Genomic DNA, 24,194 nt, shown 5'->3' with positions numbered 1-24,194 from the left:
ATCTTTCATGATAAGCAGTAGACCTGCTGTGTCAGCTGAGGGAATATTTTACCCATGAACAATATAGTGAAAATCTCCTTTGAAGTAAAAGCATTGTTTACTTTTTCTATTATTCTAAGCATTGCTTTTTTTTTTTTGTTTACTAGTATTTTCAAAGCTCCTCTATCCCTTGTAAATATAGTTGCTTTGTATAAAATCAAAAACAAACCACCAAAAAACCCAACAAAGGATATTGGCTGATTATTTGTTGTTCAGGACTCTGGAAAGTGGACTGACATTGTTTCAGCAAAGCTGCTTACTGCTCAGTGAATTACTGAAACACAGTCTAGTCAGGTTACCTTGAACACAAGTTTTTCCTATGAACTCTGATCCAAGTAAAGCCAGCCGCTATTCATAACTGAGCTTGTCAAGAGTAATTTCCTTTTTCTTGGGGAAAAATCCACTAACCAGTGGCAAATAGGAAACTTTCCATGGTGAAGATGGATTGTTAAATGATATTATTATTTTTTCAAAATTATTTTCTGTTTTCTTTGAAAAAAGAAAACTAAAGTGCTTATCCATAGCTGAAGGAAAAAAACATGAACAAAATTTCTTGAGAATGTAATACGAAGAATCAATGTCTTTGATAAACGGAAAGGGGAAAAAAGAGCATATTTTACACTTTTTTCCTCTTCCTAGCAGATGTATTAACCTTAGTGATTTTATACTTGATCTTGTGACTTGCTGAACTTTCTGAAGCCATAGCACCTGAGATGGGTTTCTGTGTGGGAAGGGAGGTATGGTTTTGTTTTTCATAGTTATAAAAAAGAACTTCAGCAGACAACTGAAGATTAAAAAAAAATTTAAAAAAGAGGCCAATAGGAACATTATTTATGCTTCTGAACCTGGTAATTTTAGGAGTTTTTTAATACTTGGTGTTGTCAGTACAGTGATAGTCTTGTCAAACTGAAAAGTAGAATCAATAGGTTCCATTTGGTGTCTGCTATTCAGAATGGCAGTTCTGTGAATGATGCAAAGTATTAGTAATTTTCCAGAAAAGCATTAGAACTGTTCAGCAGGGGGAAGATTTTAACTAGGGAAACTATATCAGGGCAGCAGAACAGAAACCACCTCCAGTTGCAGCAGCAGGGAAGCCACGTGCAGAAGCAGTGTGAATTTCTTCTCTCCTCTGCAGCTCCTTTTGCATTTCAGCCCTGAGAGATGGAGAGATTCCAAGTCAGTAGATGCTGTGCAGAAGACTGATAAGAAAGCAGAAATAGCACACAACTCGAACTTCTGGTTGTTTTCTCACCTTTCAAGAGGCTTGTGGTAAAGTGCCACCACAAAGCGGTAGGTCAAGGACATGAAAGACATTTAGACTTTACTGCTATGAGGAACTGCTCTCTTAAAAGCCATTACTGTTCTTTTTGTGATTTATCATCTAATTTAAAAAAAATAGTCAAAACCAAAGGAATTTATAACCTGTACTCTTTTTTAATGGAGAGGTCAACAGCAGGTTTTTGTTGGTTTTTTTTGCTAGACAGTGTGCTTGATGTGACTGGATTATTGAGGGACATGTCATGAGCTGTTGGATACAGCCCCTCTTCCTTTAGCGTCATCAAAAGGGAATTGTATTACTGCAGTTCATGAGAGCAGATAATCTAACCTGTAACTGTTTCAATGAAACATGCATCAGCCAGCCAATGTTAATTTTCTTCACTGAAAATTTCTTTACTTTTGCTACATCTGCAGATGAAAGAAGCTTAATAATTTTTTAAAAAATACTTCTTTCCTGAAGCCTGCAATAATTTTTTTTAGATTCATGTGGCATATCTTTCCTTCTCCATGTATATACTCTTTTATTTTGAAGATTTATATTGAAGAAAGTAAGCATTTTCCTTCCCGATTCTTTTCACATGAAGTCCTGTAAAAAAAAAGGCAAATGGAATGTGTTTGTTTTGCCTCTTTCCTGCTGGGATATATGAAAGCAATAATATTTAATGCTCATTGTCAATTAAATTCATTTCCTTTTGGCTCATGGATTTCTTCTCTCTGATGATATCTTTAGTATTCAGAACTCTGATATTTGTTCTAATAAGCCTCTTTTAAACTTTTATATTGTTAAAACTATTTTTTGTGGACTTCTACTAAAACCAGCGTAATGCTGGCTTCAAGAGGTTGTGGCATTCGTAGAACTTCAGTGTATTTCTGTTAGTATAAGCATTTTTGAGGTTTGGGCTAAAATCTGCTTAGTATAATTTCTGTGTATGCAGTCAAGCTTTAAAGGAATGAGAACATTTGACCTAGGAAAGAAAATGTGAGAAAAATGTTGTGGTGGTTTCACCCTAGGCCTTCCTGGAGACCAACTTGTAACCAGGAAGGAACTAGAAAAGTGATCACGGAAGTATTCCATGCTATTCCTTTACGTAACTGGGGGTATAAATAAAGCCAGTGGGAGGGATCGCGCCCTCTTCCTCTCCGGCGAGGTTCGAGAACGGTGGGTCCCTGTTTCGGTCGAGCTTATCTGGAGCCAAGGCCTACAGTGACTGCCGCTATCCGCTTCGCGTGAGAGGAGAGCCTTGGGCTGCGTCAAGTCATTCTGCCTGTTCGAAGGGAAGTGGTGAGATTTCTGCTAGTTTGCCTTCGGCTGGCTGTTTGACTTGCTCGGTCCTTGCCCCTTTTTGTCTCTCTCCCTTTCCCTCCCCCTTCCCCCCCCCCCCCCCCAGGTGTGTGGTATTTTCCTTTTGTGTATCGTCTCATATGTAAAATATATATATATATACACATATATATTTGCTATAGCTTTGGTTGCTTGGTTTTTTTTTCCCTCTTTTCCCTCTCTGGGAGGTGGGTCCTTGTTGTCGAGTTTTGGGGACTTGGCGGGAAGCCAGCTCGAAACTTGTACAAATGTGAACTACAAAAATGTCTCATTATTAAAATAGGCTTTCCTGTATTGTAGCAATGAAGTGATATTTTGAAACACTTAAATCCCTTGGTGTCTGTGCAAATGATATTGTGTCATATGTGGAGGTATGAATTTCCCCTCTTGAGACATCCAGCCTGGATGGGGAAGCCAATACAGGCTGGCTAAAGAGTTGTTTCACCTGCAGTGTCCTCCCAGCTTCAAACATCCTTCAGCTTATCAACAGACATTGCTTCCATATAGGTGTTTAATAGCCCTTGATAGACCTCTCTTCTATGAATATGTAATTTTTATTTTCTTTTTATTATTAATATTTTTGGTGGTTTGGGATTTTCTTTAAATCCAGATATGTCTTTGTCATCCAGAGTATCCTGTTGCAAGGATCTATGGGTTTTTACCAGCACTGAATGTCCTTCAGCATCCTAGAGTCCTTCTATATCTCCTTGAGGTCAGATTTCTTATCTGCTCTCGTTAATATTCCCTGTAAAATTTGTTACTTAACTGTTAACTCTTTTTTCCCTTTTTTTTTTTCACTGAGAATTGAAGAACAAAGGACTGTCTTTAGCGACTGAATCAAAGACCTGTTGGAAGGTGGAGAGGCAAAGCTTTCTCTGCTGATGTTGATTCTTCCCCTTGCTGATTGTATTCTTCATTATAGTGTTGTCTAATATTAGCTAGTTCTGGCAATTTTCTGTTCATTTTATCCTTTTTATCCTAAAGTGTCTTTGACTGTCACCTCAGTTCGAGACTGTTTTTTCCTGACATACGCTCTTTCTACAGGGCCCTTTTCTGTATGTGAAAGCATCCCAGATTTGAGCAATCTGGTCTAGAGGAAGGTGTCCCTGCCAATGGCAAGGCAGTTGGAAATAGATACTCTTTAATTTCCCTTCCAATCCAAACTGTTCTATGATTCTGTGATGTTCTATCCTTTTTTTCGTTACGTAATTTTTCATTCTGAGCAACCTGGTAATGCATATTACTGCTCAGTTGTTAGCAGGCCTCGCTGTCAATCCAGGAGACACTGAGTCTTAGTATTAGATTTGCTTGGCTGAACTTTGAGGCTTTTAGCATTAACAGAATGGTATATTAGAAGGGCGATGATCTGCAGTGTTATATGATGATTTCTTCTGTATCATCTCCAATTTGTTTTTTTAAAAATGTGTAGCACAAATGATTTCTGGGATCCAGCATTTAAAGTCAAACAGAAGATACTGGGTTCCAGGAGCCAGAGACATGAAATTATTCTTTAGTTCCCTTCATGGCTCTTTCTTGATCAGATGAGAACTTATGTAAGGTACCAGCAAGGTCTTTTCTGCTTTTACTGAAAAAGCCTAAGTTAAAAAATTTTCTGTTTTAGGACTTCTAAGAAATTGAAAAAAGTCCAGAAGACAGTCTAAAAAAGGAATTGCTGTAGGGAAATGTAAATCTTCAGATGAATAAGAATGTGCTATGAAGCAAATGTCCTGCAGCTATTCCTTGTGTTCATTGAGATCAAGACAAAATGGAGTTTCCTTAAATTACATTAACATGGTTTTATATCAAACACTAGTAAAGGTTTTCTGACAATAGGAGCAGTAAAGCATTGATACAAATTAGATTAATATGAACAATCCTTTTTAACAGACTGGACAAATGGCAACCCTGGTATAGCTGAAAAAAAGCATTTCACAGAGTGCTGACTTAGCACATGCTAACCTAATTTAGCAAAATCCAAACCATCCAGTTTTAAGTTACCCAAATTAAAGAAAGGAGATTAAGAAGAGGTAAAGAAAGAGAGAAAAAGAGAGAATTATAGCTACTACCCCAGATCCAGCGTAGGTCCAGCTACCAGGAGTCCCAGAAATGGCAGGGCTGCAACCACGTGATGGCTGCATGGTATTGGTTTTATCTGCTCTGGCCCCTGGTGCCCACACACCTACCCCAGGTGGGATTCCTGGTGTGCCAGCCAATCTAGAGCTGGATTTGGGCTCTGGGGTGTGGTGTGGGGCAGTGCTCCCAGTGTCCAGCACCTGCTCCAAGGCTACCTAAGGAGGCTCCAAGATGCTGGGGTATGGAATAGGACACTATTTCACCTTCATGAAAGTTGACCTGTCCATTACACACATACACACACACACGTGTTTGAGTTGGTCCGAGCCAATAATTAATATAATAATCCAGAATCTCACAGCTTCCAGATGGCTGGAAGACAGCAGCTTGAGTCAAATGGGCAGGCTCTACAGGGTGCTCTTGCTTATCCAATGCGCCACTGCTGCTAGGAGTTCCTGAAACTTTCCACAGGGTATTCTTCTGAGTCCTTGAATAGGTTGCTACACGGTCTGCATCTCTCGCAGTGTACTGGGTCTTATGAAAGTATGGGGGATGAGAGGGTTTGTTCCTTCTCTTCATTCTCCTGTTGTTTTTGCTGGTGCTTTTTATCAAATTCATGGTTTAGCTGAAGGCAAAGAGCAGTTTGTTGAAAAAATGGTAATGAAGGTGTGGTTTGGAGAATTAAAGACATCAAGGATTTTTACTTTTTTTAAAAAAAGAAAAGCCTATTTCAACTCCTCTCAGCTATGTGGAGGAAAGGAACTTGAATACCTACAAAGGTGTGAAATGGCTGTGTGGCCTTTAAAGAGCTGTACAGAAGCCTTCAGAAGTGTATCCCTTCGAAAACAGATGTACCAAGAACAAGTTGAAAGGAACGTTATCTGTAACTGAAAAGTAGTTTTAAAATGGAAACCTTAGTTCATCTTTCAACTGTACTGTTTTTTGAAGGTACAGTGACATACTTCTTGACTTTCAAGAAGGAGAGCAATGGTTCAAACTAGCTAGAAGAGGTCATCTTTGGGGAGCACGACCCAAGCTGTTTAGTGCCCCGGGTACTTCCCTGTTTCATGCTCTAGTCTCCAAAGTCCTGTTATTTGCCTCCATCTTCTGTAGCATCCATTTTCACAAGGTAGACCTAAATCTGTTGCACAGACCCACCAGAGGATCAGCCTTACTGGATGCCTCTTACAGCTGCAGTCTCCTCTTTTGTGGCAGATGAATCCTCTTCAGGAAAAACACAAGACCCACCTCTGCTGTCTCCTCAGTAACTATGTGAGATGTACCAGGTAGCTAAAAAGAGAGCAGAAATCCCTGGCATCCAGAGATTTCATGGTGCCAACAAAAGAATACGCTGGAGAGCATGGGCAGTTCTCGCAGCAGTGACACTATTTGGCCGTGAAGGGACAGTCAGTGTCAAGGTGAAGCAGCCACATGCTCTGGTGACTGTTTCCCAGTCATTGCAATGACTGCATTGGTAAAAGCACTAGAAGAAATTAATATAGTGACTGAAGTCATTAACTGTAGCTTTCGTAGCCCTGTGCAGCTGGAGTGCTGTGGTGGCATTGTGGCATTTACATGAGCAAGTCCAGTGTTGTTTGCTCTTCTGGTAGAAGACCAGAAGGCAATGGAGGGAAAGGAAATGGTTTCTGTTGCTTTTTTAGCTGGCAGACCCTGCACAGGAGTGAAGGGGCAATCACAGCTGGTGCAGGGGGATGTTTGGGGAAAGAAAATCCACATTTCGGTTAGCCAGATCTGCTCTGCCATCTCGTGGAGCTTCTCCCCAAAATGTCCACTGCACACACTGCAGCCTGACACTGGTGTCCCAATAAACTTGCCCAGCTTGCTGTCATCTCCAAAGGACAATCATCCCACACAGTTTGGCACAGTCTACCCCACCTGGCAGCCCACCTTGGAGTTGCTTGGTGCCGCATTAGCAGAGGATGGGAAGCATTTGGCTTCAGCTGTACCGGCAGTGCTGATTTGGGAAGCAGTGCCCAGCATCTGCCCAACCCACAGAAGTCTGCTGCCAGTGCTGTTGGCATAGATGCACGAACAAGTACCAAATGCCTCCAGAATTTGAAAGAAACAAGTAGTCTTGCTGCTGTGTGGCTCTAGTTATCCAAACACTTGATTGAGATTGAATACACCTGGTGAAGTAAAACTCTCTCTAATTAGGGTTAAAAGTGTACTGCATTAGAGTTATTTTCCTTTAAAATGTATAAATAGTTTTTGCTCCTGAGTAAGATTTAGTAAGTCATGTTACATTTGTCTTTGGAAACCTTCATGCTGACTATACCTTGACTTTTCAATGTCTTTCTGCAGCCATACAAAGTAGGAAGTTGTGCTTTTCCCTCTTTCATTTCATATTTGCACTCACTAGCCCTCTTCTGAGCCATCATGTTTACATGTTCTTCTCCATCACTCTGTGGCCACCCAGAGCTTGCTAGCTGGGTCAGAGAAAGCGAGGAATTATGGGGTTTTTTCAGCGTGGTTGTGTTTAGTTCATATGATGCAACATTGTCCTCAGGATGTAACAGTCAGTTTGACTTCTTTACAAACACGAAGCAAATATGTGAGAAAACATTTTACAAGCCACGAGAGGATTCTTGGTGGCTCTTGGGAGAGCGGAATAATTTTCTTTGGCTGACGACAGTGAGGGCTAGACTGCACTGCTGACTGTAGTGGTGTATGAAGAACAGCCTTGTAAGCAGCAGAGGTCACCATAGACTGGGCTCAATTACTGGTTTTCCACGTTGTTTTATTGCATTTTCTTTTATGGAAACTTGAAAGCTATTTATTTAGGTCACTGCTGACACACCTCCACACCTGCAACCTTCAGATTGATGTAAGGAGCTTGCACTGTGTCTGGGCTGTAAGCAGGGTCTTCTATTTCCACAGACATTGTGGCATCCCACAAGAGTGGGGCATGGAAAGACGTGTATTTTTCATTTTGATTGTGAGAGGAAGGATATTTTTATGATTTTCCATAGATTAGCAGATGATTAATGGACAAATATTTGCAAGGCATCTGTGTGTTTGAGTTACATTACCTTATTTTAAATTGTCAGTGTTACTATGAAGTGCAGTATATCCATAGCAGAATCTGGTGTTTCTGTAATTTTTGATTAAGACACTGAGGATCAAGAAATAGGGAATGCTTTTAAGCCCAAGAATGATCTTTATTTTTTTTTAAGTTGGATGTTCCTTCTACTGGACAAAAAAAAAAAGTTATTATTTCTCCCAGTACTTTTAGGATTTTGTGTTAGGAGGGAAAAAAAAAATCAAAGTCTTGAATATAAGGTCACATCTTTCTGTATATACTACAAATTTGCCATGAGTTAAAGACATTAATTTAAGTAAATTGCTTATCGTTCTATTAAAAAATACTTTTAAGTTTGCTGGTTTTGTGATGGCTTTAAAATTCCCAAACGAATTTTGTAGCCCTTCACTACCTACAACTGCCTGAAAGGAGGTTTAGTGAGGGAAGTGTTGAAAGGATGAGAGGAAATGTCCTTAAGTTGCACTGGGGAGGTTCAGATGAGATATTAAAAAAAAAAAAAGAAAAAAGAATTCACTAAAAGAGAGGTTAGGCATTGAAATAGATTACCCAGGGAGGTGATGGAGTCACCTTCTCTGGAAGTGTTCAAGAAGCATCTGGAAGTGGCACTTGGGAATATAGTTTAGAGGTGATTATGGTGGTGCTAGGTTGATGGTTGGACTAGATGTTCTTGAAGATCTCTTCCAACACTGATGATTCAATGACTCTATGAAATATATTTAGTCACATGCTGACTTTGTCTTTTAGCATGTATGAACTCACTATGGCAAATAAAACAGTTTGTTATTAACCTCAAAAAATATATTAATAACACACCTTTGGTATATTTCTGATAGATCAGTAGTATGGCTCATTGACAGATTAATGGATTAGGGCATGTTGTGATTTTTATTTGAAAGGCAATTTTACAGAAGGAAGTAGACATTACCAACTTAACTTCTCAGACAAAATTGTTGCAAGAGTAGAAAAATACAGCACTATTAAAGGCGGCTTCTGTTGTTACTTGGAACCCCAGGGCTGATTCCTGGGTGTCCCACTGCCCTACTGAAGACAGAAGCCCAGCTGGATGTGAGCAATATGAATTGTAGCCGGGAGCTGAGGAATAAAGTAAAATACCTCTTTCTTTATTGTGAAGTGTTATAATCAAAATAGCTCTGTATATTTCCTTCTCCGTCTTTCCAGACTGTGTTAAAATAATTTTTTACAAGGCTCCTCCAGTGATTTAAGTGAGCAAGGTTGTCATCTGTCACCTTGCAAATTTTTGTCTCACATAAAAACATTTCTGCCCTGAAGGATCTATGTCCTGCTGGGAAAACAAGATCTTACTGGGAAATGTGGTATTAATATGGCTTAGGATAGTAGAGTAACACTGCATAGGATATCATTTCACCTTGGCTTTCTGTGCTCAGAAAAAAACTCAGAAGTTCCTATAAGTGCTGCTTATAGGAAGAGCATCTTCCTGTAAGTGTGTGTAAGTTTTGTAATGGCTAGCACACCTCAGGCCAACCTTTCTTTCCCCCACTTTTTGGTTGAAAATTGTGATTTGACATCTCATGGAGCTGCAAAATTGTCATCAAGTAAAATCTTCTCTGAGGGATGGATAGTGACTGGTCATTTCTTTTACAGTTTATGAATACAGTAAAATAGGAAGGGTGAGTGGGTGCTGCAAGTGCATCAGGACACTCCAGCATTCATAATACAGATCACAGCTGTGCTGTTAAACAAAGCCTGGAAAGGGGCAGTGCTTTTACTGCAGAGAAAACCTGGTGCTTCTGATGTCAGGAATGTGAAGTACATGTCATTGTGTGGTAAAAGATTGTAGGTTCATATGAAAGCATACCTGGCCTTTATCTTAAACCCTGAGTGGATGAACAAGAAGTGAGGAGGATTAGATTAGTGCCAACCCAGTTGTTTCAGTGATCCTACATCAGTTTACCCTCAAAAGGAATATTAAAAATCTCTTTTTGACTTAATATCAGCTGCTCACTTGATAAAGCTGCAGGATTTTTCACATGAATTTACATTGCTTTTACTGTACAGATGTTTCTTGGGCCATATTAATCAAATACTGTTTTCAGAATTATGAGAAGGTCCCAGTTACACTTTTGTGTTAGGTATTGATACTTATCTCAGGGAACATTTTCTTACTCACTGTATTCATTAGTCTTGCAAAGAAATGTTAAGTTTCTTCACTGGGAGTTAATGTCCATTCAGCTTTGTATGAAAGTGAGAAAAGAGGAATAGTTCTCAGTTACTAATGATTTTTTAGATCATATGTAGTTGTTTCTGCCTTCCATGTATCTACCTTCCATCTAATCCATCCATCAAGTGCAAGCTGGATGGGACATAATTTAAAGTATTGTTGGGGCAATATTTCAGATTTCAAAAAATTTATTAATTCATTGCAGGTCTCTAGGTTCTTATGTAAGCCAAAAATATATATCCTGAAAACATCTCTGCTGATGTCTACAGTAAAAGCACAATAAGCCTTTAAAGAAATTCAATTTATAATTCATGATAAAAAACCTTATTTGGCTTATAGGAGGGGGCACATTGCCTGTGCTATTTACGTATCCACATTAAGATTTCTTAGTAGTATTCGTAGCACTGAGAATGGGGGGCTGATTAGCTGAATATAAAAAATCAGGTCTGGACCATAAATCTTCTGGTATGTATTTAAGGCAAGCCCTGAATATGCTTTGGGGAGCAGGGGGAATGGATTGTTTGTATCCCAGTTGGCTCCTGTTATGTTGTTTTCTTTAGTGGTTCCTCACCAGATGATTTACTTCCCAGCCCATGAACTTCTGATGTGCTTATAAAATCTGATTTACATAAGTGTGATACAGAGTAGGAAACAGGAATGTGCTTTGAAAGGCTTGCAGACCCAAATGTGACACTGATGAAGTTAGATGTGAGGGCTGAAGTTCTGGGAGGAGCTTTTTTCTGATGAGGTCTCAGGTGTGGATGCTACGGCTGGAGGCCTGTACCCTGCACTGCCCTGGAAGAGCAGAGGATGGTCTCTATGTATTCCATGCTGCCAAGCATATCTGTCTTGTGGAATGTTCTCTGTTATATTTTATTTACTTGATAAAATATAGATTTGTTTAATTGTTGGTTTGATATTGATGCATATCAAGTCTAAAGCATTATGAAAGCACATGTCTAAATAGCAATGAAGATTGATTCTGCAAAGATGAAATCCTTCCATCTTTGCTTTTGTTGTTTTGCACTTTTTTTTTTGCCTTGTATGTCTCTGGAGTCAGTGGGTCTGCTTACAGAATAAGGCTCTATTAGCCTAGATAAGGATAGTGCAATTCAATCCCACTTGCAGGTATGTTTATTATTGCAGTAAAGTAAAGCTAGAAATGGAATACAGTTCCTCAGGGTTCAGTAGCTTTGAAAAATGATAAATAGCTTCTAATTAGATGAACGATGTTTCATGAAAATGATAAATACTTTCTAATAAGCCCTTTTCTCCATGGGGGTTTCTACAGTAGGTTCAATTTTGAACATCTGAGAAATTTACAGAATTGTAACCAGAAGTATGTTCATATATTGAGTAAGCTCTGTGAATTGCAGTTTGTTTGTTCATGCCAGTCATTGAATGAAGCAAAATTAAAAAAAAAAATATTGTCTCGATTTTATTTATTCTGGCTACTTCAGTTTTCCTCCAGGGTGTAGTTAGAAGAAAGAAGAGCCTGAAAATAATCTCCTGAATATTTTAAATATTACTCAGTATGAAAGTTGATCCATGTGTCCCACTTCAAATTATACAGTAATCTCAATATAATAATTGTGGACTTTGCAGCAGAAGAAAAAAAAAAGTGGATTTTTTGCATTCTAGGGACAAAATAACGTCTTTTTTCCCCATCCTGAACGTTTCTAATGATATTTAGAAGTAGATAAATTGACCAATAGATGACTTTTAAGATATTTGGTATAGCCTCAGCACAATTCTTTGCCCCTGAGATGACTATAAAAATAGGAGATAAAGAAAATTGTTTTTAGTAGACAAGGAAAATGCAGTATTTTTTTTCTTTCCTCCCCCACAGGACATTAATGTATGTATCCTTGAAAACTACCCTGAATGTTCCAATCCCAGGTTATTTTACATCATACCATATTTCTGTGGACAGCATCCAAGATGCAGGTAAATATATGCAAGGTATTCCAATTTGTTCAGCAGTAGTTACTGCCAACATTTTGGCAGAAACTGGTGATAAAGAGGCGACGGTTACTTGAAGTACAAGAGAAAAATGTAAGTACAATAAATGTAGCAATGTATGTCATAACTGCATGCATATATTTTGAAGTAAGGAGGGTAATGCAAATGTAGCATTATTCTTTCTTCTTGGTTTATAACATGAATAATTCATCAAATCTGAATGTATTCACGTGGATTTTTTTTCTGGGTTGGCAAGGTGAGAATGGTAGTTACTATATGTGCTCATTACGCATTTTATCTACACTGTAATTTTGTAATAGGTCTTTTCGATCTGATCAGATGCTTGTATCAGGTCTACATATGAGGAATTACAGGTTTCTCGGTCCATGTAAGAAACAGTAATCATGTTTAAATCTGTGTAAAATGCAACCTTCTACTGCTGTAGTTGAGCTAGCTCATTTTTAATGTCTGTGTATGCCATTGTCATATTACTATGTTAGTGATACTATAGTAAACTTTTATGCAATAATATGTGAATAATTGTAAATACTTTCTTGTTTTCAAATACCTCTATATTGTTGGTCGCAACATGTTCTTTATTAAGTTCGTTCAACTTGAAGGTATTCTGTTTCTTTATTGTTCAGGCTTCTCTATAATGAAACAACTGCACATTTTTCAGCATTTCTTTCAACAGCCATACGTTTTATAGCAGTAATAACAAGTGAAAGTGTGTTCCTTCTTAGATCTTAGTTTCTAGGTATCTGTGTTGTAAAATCCTGCCTTTTTTTTTTGGCATAAGTGAAGTTATGTTTAAAAAACAAAACAGATTAATGACTTCATTTTCATTACACACATTACACACATTTTTTTCTTAACATATTATTTGCAAATGCTTATGATTGCACATTTAACTTGTGTGCATGAGTAATCCCATTAACAGCAGTCACATACCTGAATATTTTCATGGCATATCTCCATGAGGTTCCCAAGCAGTATATTGAAGTACTGTTTTGTAGCTTGTTATAGTTCTGTCTTCTATCATGACCTTGCATTTCCTTCAGCTACTTCTTAGTCTCACAAGGAACTGCAAAGAGGAGGCTGATAGTGTTTGTTAGGATACTTTGCTCTTCCAGGATATGGATCAGTGCACAGAAGGTGGTAGAGCATGAAAAGCCTGCTATAAATCTGCTCTAGTAGGAGTGTAAAGCAATAAGCTTTTTCACGTCATCAAAAGAGCTTCAGACAAATGTTTTTAAATTTACTATTGCATAGAGTTCACAATAGACTAATGAAATCAGGGAAGAGGCGTGATTTCCAGCCACTCACATGTAGCATATGTGACTCAGATGTTCATCATAGCAGCTGGATCCTGTAAAAAAGCTGATTTCCTTTAGTTTGAAACACTGGCATTATATCCCATATCAATATGAATGATGACTGCTACTCCCAGGACATAACTAATATGAGTTAATATAGGGGATTTAGGATTCATATAGTTATCTAACCAAATTGTCCTTCTGGAAAGTATGAAAGAAGCATAAAGATATACTGCAGTCCTGCCAGCTTCTCCCGCTGAGAGGAAAGGTAGTAGAACCCTAAACTGATCTTCAAAACCAGTTATCAGTCAGAGCAAACAAATACAAGTCCTGTATTAGAGCTGCAGGGCAGTCAGGGGTAATGGCAGGGAAAGGGAAGCTCATGGAACTTCGGCAGACATTAAAGGTGAAAAACAGGCCTGTAGTCTCCTGCGTAGGATTCACCAAGTAACAGCAGGCAGTGGTTGCTCACAACAGTTCTCCTGATGTGGTTCTGAGACACTACCACCCCTCAGCACTTGTCACCACCCAGGGCAGTCATTGCTGCCATCAGAAGGGGTCATGCTTCTCAGTTAAAATACCGGAGTTCACAAGATTGAGCTTATAAACAACTTGGCAACAGATGTCTTCAAAATGGAGTACTTTCACACAGTGATTAGTCTGCTTTTAATGTGATCGTGTTTTTCCATGCTAAACCAATTCCAGAGGTTGTGTGGAAAAGCTCAATAAGCTACTCAGGTTTGGTGGGGTTTCTTTTATATTCTGTTGGAAGTACAGCTCTGAATATTTTTTTTAATTCACTTGTGCTCTTGGCTAGAATTTCTGAAGTAAATGTGTATTTAAACTTTTTCTTTTTCCCTTCTACATCTATCTCCCTCCATCAATTTCATACAGGGAGCCTGGTGAATGGGCCCTTGAAAGAGCAAAGCTGAACGTTAATGAAAATTTTCTGCTTGTGGGCATTCTGGAGGAGTTGGAGGATGTGCTGCTTTTATTAGAAAGATTCTTACCTCATTATTTCAAGGATGTGCTTAGCATCTACAAAAACCCAGGTAACTTTTTCCATTAAAATGCTATTCTTACAGAAACTTTGACAAAATCTGCATGGCTGCTGAAAGGTACGTGTTTCTGTCTTGTTTAGTCAATGAAGAGATTTATCTTCCTTTTAGGAAGCAGATTTGATTAATGGGGAAGGTCACATATTCTGCTTTTATCTTTAATGTTACTGTGTGGTTTTCATTCCTGGGCAAGCACTTGTTGCTCAGTGATCTTGCCATATGCCAGAAAGCTTCCCATTTACCACTGAGTGGCTTTTTCTTTTTTTAATTCTATCATACTGAGCTCTCAAGTAATACTATCAAAATATTCTTAAAATCGTGTCAGCAGTATTTACCTAAGTCAATCTTCAAGAAATTGTTTGGGGAGCTGGACACTTTGGAGATTCTCCAGTACCACTACCATTTATTTTCCCTTGGCTTTGACTAAGAGTTGAAATGAAATGAACCTTCAGTTAAACTGAGTTTAGGTAAAGTACTAATAAGAATACGTATTTACAGCACTATAAGTACAAAACATACAGAGAAAAAAGACTTAGGAGGCTTGAGTAGGAAATGAAAACAGAGAATACTCAATCTACTCCTTTATTTGCACACACAGCCAATCTGAAAGGCTTCTCTCTGTATCAGTTCATCCCTCCCAACACTTATTTATTGCTGAGTTCTTTAAAAGGCAGTCTTGTGTCTTATGCCTAAAAATAAATTTGATGCTTCTGGAGGACTGTGCATGTCATTCCAGCAGAATTAATTTCCTGCTTACATTTGACTGGTACATCAACACTGTATGAACCAGGCAGGGGTAAGACTTCCCTTCTTGCTTGTTGACTCAAATGCATTCATGTCAGTGTGAAATGCCTACAGTGGTTAAATGTGTGTTTTGTACCAAGTTGAATATTAAAAGCACATGGAACAAAGACAGAATTTTATTTGTAATGCGTGCAGCTGATGACTGGCTTCTGACTGAGAGCAACTTTTACAGTAGTCAGTCACTTTGGAGAAACTATGGGTTTCTGTCCATAACCAAGAGTTATGCATGACTGTCCACCAAACTCTTCTTCTAGGATGTATCTTTGAAAATTTTGTATTTGGCAATGATGCAGATACTTCAGAGAAAGTGTAATATTGCTTCTCTGAACATCATTTCAGTGGGTCATTATCTGCTTACTATAAGGCAGTTAAGGCAACTCTTTGGAAAGTGGAAGTTTAACTTTCTTGTGGTACTATATCCAGCCATAGAGCAATTTTGCCCAATAACAGACATCAGGAGAATATAGTATGGTAGTGACATGAGAGCTATACCCAGTTTTGGATCAGTTATTTCTCTTTACTTCATAAATTAAAAAATAAAAATACTGTTGTTTGTAGTATGTGGAAGTCATCGTAGAGGTTTGCACAGTTTGGTCTTCAAGGTTTTACCACAGGATATTAGGTGAGAGAGAGGCAGGGGGATCAATAGAAGGACGTGGTCTCTCTGCCATCAGCAGACTTTTCTTTGAGAATTTGTAGGACTTCCTCGGCTGTTCTGTGCACCATAGATTTTCATTTCTCTTACAATGGGAGAAGCTAATTAGCAGCACGCAAGGTTTTGGTTTTCATCAGGGTCCCCTAGACATTGTCAGATGGGAAGTAAGCAATCTATGAAAATCATTAAGTGCTGGTTAATCTTTCTCTGCTCTGTGTATATTCCAGGAGGAATGTATTGGTATCTGGAGGAAATTTGATCACCTCTTTCAAGACAGTGATTTCCTCTGAGATTTCACGTGTAAGACTAGTCTGATGTCATACCTAAAGATTCACCACTTTCCTTCAGTATTTCCTATGTGTATTAAACTTTTATCTTTTCCATTCACTTATTGACAATGAAGATTAGAAAGAAAATAGTTTCCTTGTGTTAACTCTGTCCTCCTCTTTTCATACATGCATATGTTTGGGGCTTTTTTCCAATCACAATTATTTTCAGGTTATTTCTGAGTTGGTGCTGATGCTTACAAAATGCTTAACAGAAAAATAAAAAATATCTAAGTGTTGTGTAAGAAATCCTATATTGTGCTCCTCAGGGCATCTTAGCCCTGATCTACAACACCCTCTGCTGTTGCAATATGAAGTGCTTGAAAGAGGAGATGTTATTCTGCCAGTTGTGTGGTAATTCCGCAAAGCAACAGATACTTTGGGTTAAAACTGACCTTTGGTTGCAACTAATACTTGCAGATTACATCTATAATATTTACAGTATTGTCTGCTGATCTGCTGCTCCACCTGAGATTCTCTTATGGCAGTCTTTCCTGTTTCCATATAAGGAAAGTTTTTCTGGAACTTATCTTTTGTCAGTTGAATACAATGAGATGAGAAAATCACAGTGAAGGACCATGTACAGAAAGGTGATTCACTTCCAGGTCTATGAATCTCTGCACCAGAGTCCACTGCAATAAGCAGTTCTGGATTAGACACAATTCAAAAACTTGACTGAGAGAGCTGCCTTGAAGCAAAAAGTAGCTGAAGCAAGACAATTTCCATCCAGTGCTTTAGTGGATTACATAGATTAGAAATCAGAGTAGGAAATTGGCAATTGCTGTCCCACCAATGTCATAAATCTAAACCACATTAAAAGCACCTACCTCTTGCTATAGGAAGCAAACTGCTGGATGTTATCAAACCTATAAAATCACATGGGCATTTAAGATATGTCTGCGGGAGTTGTGGGTTAAACTCCTGCTTCCCAAAGTTGGGACCCTCCTCACCTGTTACAGGTGCTTTGGGTTGTCACCAGATCACTGTGGCTCCCATCCAGGCAAACTTCTTGTTGGGAGCCTTCAGTGTAGTTGATGCTATAGAAATCAGGAAATCTAGAAACTTTTTCTAATCTCTGTTTCTTTCAACCATGCAATCCATATTCAAAGTTCTTTGTTTCTTTTGTATCATCTGAGACACTACAATAGCATTTATTAAGAAACTCATTCTCAGTGTTCTCCCAACTAGGAAACAAAGGCTGTAGTCATTTTATCTTCAAAACTACTTTGCTGCTATTGTTCTGAAGCAGAAGATCAGTAAAACTATGGCTCTATGATCTGATAGATAGTGGAACATTTTCATCAGAGAGCACAGAAATGTGATTGCAAGTATATATATCTGTATATGTAATGACACAGATAACTGGTAAATGCAATATTACTTGAGTGCTTTTCTCAGTGATGCTAATGATTTGTCTTACATAAGCTGGCAGAAGAAAACTGTGAAGAAAGGTAAAACATTTTGAAAAAAGGTGGCAGTTCTGCCTGAGAGAAAATTTTTGTGTCAGAGGACACTAGGAAGCTAACTTTCTTTACTGCATTAATAAAATGGTTGCCTTAAGCTAATCCATATGCCAGATATTTTTACTTGTGTGTTTTATAACCATGTGCAAGAAAATGTGAAAGCTCTTTGTGGTGCTAAAGTTTTCATTGGAACAAATATGGTTTTATCTTATACAATACTTTAGAGCTCCATACCTCCTGTTTTTCTGCTTCTCCACTCTCTCCTTGAAATTAAGCATTTTCTTAATGTTGATACCAAGTCAAGAATTGCAGAGGACTCTCTTTTTTTGTCTTGTCCAAAGTCTTGTCCAAAATGACAAACTTGTCCTGCCTTGACAGCCAGAACTGCCTTTGACCAATTGGCCTTTGATCAAAAGGGCACGGATGGGGGCAGCAGATAGATTGTAGAATAGATAGATGGATCAATAGATGGGTAGAATAAATGAAGAAAAAAAACCATATTACTGTTGTAATAGCTTTCTTTGCTAACACAGTGAAATATGCTGAAAATTCTGTCTTTGCTTCCCAGCACTGAAGCAGATAGGATCTAATTGTAGAGCCTTGGATTATATTTACTTCAAAATTTAGAAGTATTCCTTAACTCTTTGAGAGGCCTGAAATACTTATAAAAAAACTTTGCATGTAAAATCTCTCCTCACTCTCAGGAGCACAGCTGAAGGGAAAAAAAAGTTGATCAGTCCCATTCATTTTTGCTGTCTATAGTCACTATAACTCACTTTTAGTAGTGAGCTACTGACTGGTAGCCAGAATGCGGAGAATACTTACTCAGTTTATTTTGAAATGGGCACATGTGTTTCATATCTTTGTGTTTTTAAGAGGCAGAAAATGTGCACTATACTCAGCAAAACAGAATTTACTTCTACCTTGTCAACTTCTGTGGCATGGGGTAAAAGTTAATAGCACCTAATGTAAAAGAATAGGCAATAAAATGGTTTTTTATCACCTCAGAAATAACCCATATCCTCTCACCTCTCTACTGGAGTTCATAAATTTTCTTTGGTACTAGAAGCCCTATAAAAATACTTCTTCCCAAAACCAGAAAAAAAATATAAATCTTTTTTTCCTGAAAGTTGCATTTTGCGTGGAGAAGGCAAAAAAATCTCTACAGCAGAAAGACTGACTTAATCTTTTCAAACAGTGAATTTTATTGAGTGCAAAGAAATAATTCATGCTGTCAACTGAAAGAAAATATATTGCTCAGGTGAACTAAAATGTGGGGGTTTTAAAAATGCAATGAAAATCTGATTCTTGGAACAATCACATTTACAGAGAACGTTTTAAACTGTAGTAGTAATATTATCCCAGGTGATATAAACCTACTCATTTTTAAAACCATTCTCTTCATGAATGCTAGTGGCACAGTGTTGACATTTTCTATTGATAAACTTCCCCTTCTCTTTAAACCCAGTAAGGAGAGAGATGGTGGCATTTGTCTTTATTGTAAGGCTAAGGTCCTGTGAGGCAGGACCTTTTTTGATGGAGTTAGGAAAAGGGTCACATCAGCCTCAGCAGTATTTACACTGTGCTGAAGATCGCTCCTGTGCTGGGTCAGCACTGAAGGGCAATATGCCCTCAGATGGCTTCTGTGCTGGAAATGGAGAAGAGCATTTTCCCACTCTTTGTGAAAATAAAACTCTTTGCAAGTTGGAGAAAGCTGAGAGAGGTTTTTCCTTCTTACACCGTTTTCCAGGACATCACTTTGTTAGTGAGGGTCCCCACAATATGATTGATACCTTTAGTACTAAATTCTTGTAGCAGCTGTTCTCCCACCCTGCTCTTGGGCTGCACTGACAACATGTGGATGCTCTGCATTTGGAAATGTTCAGGAACCAAGGGTTTTTTCCCTCTGAGGAACTGCAGAGGTTGTCTTTGCAAGCACAACCTCCAAGAGCAGAAACTCTGAGTAAGAAATTATCATAGAAATCTGATGGAAGGGGGTAGTGCTTTTTGTGGAATGTCTTTAAATAGTGATCATCTTATATTCTACCTTTGTTCAGCACAAAATGAAAGGAAAGAAGAAATTAGGACAAATGTTCTGAGGCTTCTTAATCTGCTGGCTTCTTGTGAGCTGTATTTTATGGAGAGGTGGTTGGGACTGGTATGTGGAAACATTACATACAGTGGCTCAACTCTTGTGCAGAAGTGCACAACCCTTCTCTCTCCTACAAGGACCTACACTCTTGACGTGAGAATAAAATCATTTTGGATTAGTTTCAATTTAAATGCTGAGGGGTTTGGGGGTTTTGGGGTTTTTTTTGCATCACTTCTTTACATCTGCTACTTTCTTCAAACAGAATTCAGGAAAACTTTGAACACATTCAAATGTTCAAAAACTTTGGGGACTCCAAACACACTGTCTTTTCTTTTGCCTCACACTCTAAAACAGCTTTGTGTTTTCCCTAAATAATACTCTGAAGAGGGATTACTGACTATAAAACTTTTCTACAGAAGAGGAAAGTTCTAAATTTCACGTGGAGGTAAAACATGAAGTTGGACTTGGGAAGTAACTATCTGTGTAACACTTCCATAGCACATTGCCATCCATGATGTAAAGCACAATGAATGCGCGACCTGAGAAGTGTTGACCAGCAGGTGGTGTGATCTGCCCGCTTGTTCAGCGCTTCCAGGGCACTCGAGCGTTGTACCAGTGCTAGTGGGGATTTACATTCTGCCTTCATGGCATTTTCTTCTTTATCACCCAACATCCTGTTCTGAAAATAGAAAACATGAACAAGCTGTTCTTCTCCCTCTGAAGTCTGAACTTTCAGAATTGCATAGAAGAATGCTCTAAAACAATGTGTATGCTAAAACAGGCAGTTTAAGATCTAGGAAGAGTGTTTAATTGTATGTTTGTTTATTGTAAAAGTAACTCCCCATTCTCTGTGTGCAAGACAGGCAGGGAAAGAGGAAGAGTCACAGTACACATACCCAAGAACGTTTGTTCCCAATTAGGTCGATAGTATCAAGGACATTCTGTATAGCTAATCTGCTCCTTGATTTGTTTTATAAAGCTGAAGGTAGTATCAAAAACTGTACATACCTTATCTAGCTCTGCAGCCATGAAAATACAAGGTTTGGAAAGCAGGGACAAAAACAGACTGCCTGGTCCAGAAGGCCCTGAAGTTGGTGGATACCCCAATCAGTGATAAGCATAGTCAGTGGAAGTATCCTTTCTTTTTCCAGTTCCATAAAAGGAAAATACATTGTTTTCTGTCTTTCAGAGGTTTCAAGCCTCATGGTGAATAAACAGTTTTTAGAATAGGACCTCTTGGAAGGATTTGAGCACTTCTGGGTGTTCTCATGACTCTGTTTTTCATAAGATCCACTAGGTCTTTTGGAAGATTTGTCTCAGAAGGTAAACTTCTCTGTGGCAAGTTCTGCAGCAAAGATTGACAGCTTATAACAGCTGTGGTTCTTGTTCTGCTGAGGAAGGTGAAGCCACTCCAGACCGTGTGTGTGTGGCATGAAAACCATAACTGTGGCACCAAAAGATTTATCCAAGATAGTATCAGTCTCATTGCTAAAATATGATCAGAGTAAAGGGTGGCAAGAGAATTTGGTGTGGCTTTCCAAGCCCACATGGAGCTTGCGTACATGCAGGCTCAAATCCATTCTATTTACTCTTCCTTCTTGGTGTGCACTTGTTAGATACAAGTTAGCTCATATGTGTATGGTTGCACAGCAGAACAGTTGCCTTTAAGTGCGTCTTGTGGCCCAAAATGAATGGCCTTTTGAGATGAAAAGTGAGGTAGCTGACAGCCCGGCATGACCTTGACACTCAGTTTGGGTAAATCTACTCCCTGAGCTTACGGTGCAGGGAAGTGCGATTTACATGCCCATCTGCGGAGTGCATTGCTATGGTTCTTCTTTCTCCTGGAGTCAAGAGGAGTGGTTGACTTTGTAAGTACAGCAGCAACAACAACAATAATCACTTAGATCAGTTGAGAAATTTACATATTTCAAATTGACAGGACGGGATCATGGGCATAGTTCATGAACTGGAGGAATGAGGAATGAGGCCACTGTTGATCCACAGTGCCTCTGCCCAGCACTTCTGGCATTCGAGGAGGTTGGCCACCTTCCAGGTCTCACCACTGAATATGGCAAAGAAGGATATTGTTTCTCTGCTTGCTAGTTACAATATTGATTTTTAAATCCTTATTTTAGGCTTGGATTTTCATGGGAGTTGAATTTGTAAAGGCTCTGCTCAGAATGAGTTGTAGTGGAAAGTGAAGGCCATGTTCCCTTAAATAATTGTTTGAAAAAAGTGGATCAAATGTTCCTCTTCTACTAAAGTTTCTGGACACATGAGCTCATAGACTGGCTCTGACAAACTACAGTGGATTGTAGAGATAGGCTGAGTTGGGTTTTTTTTGTAGAATTACTTATTCTTTCCCTTCTTTGAGCTATAATAGATGTATATACAGAGCTTATGCTCTGCAGTCTTCTATCTTTTTTCCTTTTCCTTTCCACCACCTGTTTTGTATTTCTCTTTCCTGTCAAATGGCAAGGTCTTTTCCTGAAGCCAAGCACATTTTACTTCTTTGCATGCTCCTCTGAGCCTCTATCATGAACAGAGCTTCCCTTCTCTAACATTTTCTGTATAATGCATTTATATCTGTAGTATTATGAAGACTGAGACCACGTAATGCATCATCTTCATCTTTTCCTGCAATTCCAAGACTTCAGCCTGTAGATTTTGCATTTCATCCCACCTATTCATGTTGCTTGCGTTCAATTTCCTTTCATCAGATCTATTGATGGACCGTCTGGTTTTGTATTATACCCACAAGGATTTGATTTCATACTGTTTTGCAGTAAAAACAAAACTTATTTGTGGTCTAAATCCCACGGGACTAGTCAGCCAAACCCTTACATCCTACATATCAAGTTTTTTGTGTGTGTCAGATCATTTTGAAGGCTTGGTGCTGGTATCTTCCAAGCAATTGTCATGTTTATCTGATGAACATATCAGTCACTGAAGATGTAATGGTTTATAAGTGGGCTCCTGCTACTCATCTGAGGATAATTCCCTGATGGACCTCTTAAATGTTTCCTGTTCTTAATATTACAAAATGAAAAACCCATGGACAACCAGCTTTGTTAAAGCTCCAGCACAGAGGAAAAGCTGCGTTCAGATACAGCATTAATGATATCTCTGAAATAATCTAGGGTCACTGATGGCAAAATACCACAAACATTTTAATGACAGTTAAAGCTTGCAATGACTGTTCATTCCTTCTTGACTAACTTACTAAATAAAATCCTAATGCTATTTTAATTGGTATCATTTCAGCTAAACCTCTGCTACTGCTTCTGCTTTAAAAATAGCATTTAAACAAAAATTATAGCAGTAACAGTATACGCAGATCGCTTCTTTGCCAACTTTGACCTCTGTCTGGGCAACAGAAGGCATACAGGAGGAGGTAGATAGCCATTGAATCCCAATTAGTAGGCCTGCTTCTGTTCTGACCTGCAGTATATTTGAACAGCTCTTCATTTCACCTACATGGAAACAAACAAATTGCACAAGGTGGCTGAGCTGGAATATGAAAAACTTTTATTAATAATAGGACCAAAACAATTGAGAATTTAGCTCAATTTTTGTGTCCCACAGTATATTTTCAGGGTCAGTATTTGGGGAGAAACATCTTTAACTGAAAACTGAGCGTATTCAGCATTGAAGAAGCAGGAACAGTATGGAACAGATCACAGAGTTGACTATTCGCCTTGCTTTTAGGAGCATAATCATATTTTCAGTCTTCAAATAAGGCTATTTTACTTTTCCCTCAGACTAAATCATTGTATCAATTATGGGTTAAATTGATTATCCTTATCCCCAAGGCATTTTGCAAGAACAATGTGAGTACCATGAGCCAGTATCTTTGACGGCTCAGAAATGTTTTGAAAAATACTTAAGTTACTACAGAAAAGAAATTTAATTGTAAAGGTACTTTTATGTGTAATTTATGTACAGTAGAGGCAAGCAGCCTTTCCTAAGGAATTACTTGGGTTTTCACATAAACATTACAATTTAAAATCAAGTTTTTACAGTGATACAAATTAGCTGCTATCGTAATTAAAATGATGTAATAATTAAAATGAGGAAAACATGAAAGAGCATAAATTCTGACAAGTTAGATTTGAAATTATGGTAAGGCATTTTCCAGCATATAACTTGCTAAAGGCATTAAAGCTAGCACCAAAAGGGTTTTTTCAGCCACATCAGGGCTAGGTGGCCCACAAGAGTCAGGGAGAGTGAGACAGTGGGTAGCTGGGAGAAGTGGCAGGGAGGCACTCTCAGGGAAGAGACATCCCCAAGGGCCTGTAGAGGAACCAGTTACTCCCAAAGGACACAATGTATTGTGCTCTAAGTCATCTTAAGAACACTTACTACTATTAGAAAAGGAGGGAAAGAATTAGTAGAAGCAATTTCACCAAAGTTCAAGGGTTGTCCCTTGAGGACAAAGTTGTAAGAATTAAAATGAAGTACATATATTAGCAGTGTAGCTCCGAGCTGCTACTCAGGAGTCCTTTTGGTATGTCTCCCAGACTTCATTCCTGAGGGGATAATCAGC

At 38.6% G+C, this 24,194-nt stretch overlaps 1 protein-coding gene across 6 annotated transcripts in view; it reads left to right on the top strand.

Annotated features, from left to right (window-relative positions):
• UST (uronyl 2-sulfotransferase) overlaps positions 1-24,194 on the top strand; it is a 224,599-nt gene that overhangs the window by 109,777 nt on the left and 90,628 nt on the right. For all 6 annotated transcript variants that reach the window (XR_003532016.1, XR_003532017.1, XM_027669880.1 and 3 more), the window contains exons 6-7: positions 11,822-11,919; positions 14,145-14,302. Coding sequence is in view for 4 of the 6 variants with exons in the window: in XM_027669880.1 (XP_027525681.1) it covers positions 11,822-11,919; positions 14,145-14,302 (256 nt within the window). In the remaining 2 variants the exon portion in view is untranslated. The remainder of the gene's footprint in view (positions 1-11,821; positions 11,920-14,144; positions 14,303-24,194) is intronic.

The sequence above is a fragment of the Corapipo altera genome, unplaced genomic scaffold (assembly GCF_003945725.1).
Source record: "Corapipo altera isolate COAL_440 unplaced genomic scaffold, ASM394572v1 2b, whole genome shotgun sequence".
In the NCBI taxonomy this organism is placed as follows: Eukaryota; Metazoa; Chordata; class Aves; order Passeriformes; family Pipridae; genus Corapipo; species Corapipo altera.
The sequence above is the reverse complement of the archived record's forward strand: the minus strand, read 5'-3'. Positions and strand labels throughout refer to the sequence as shown.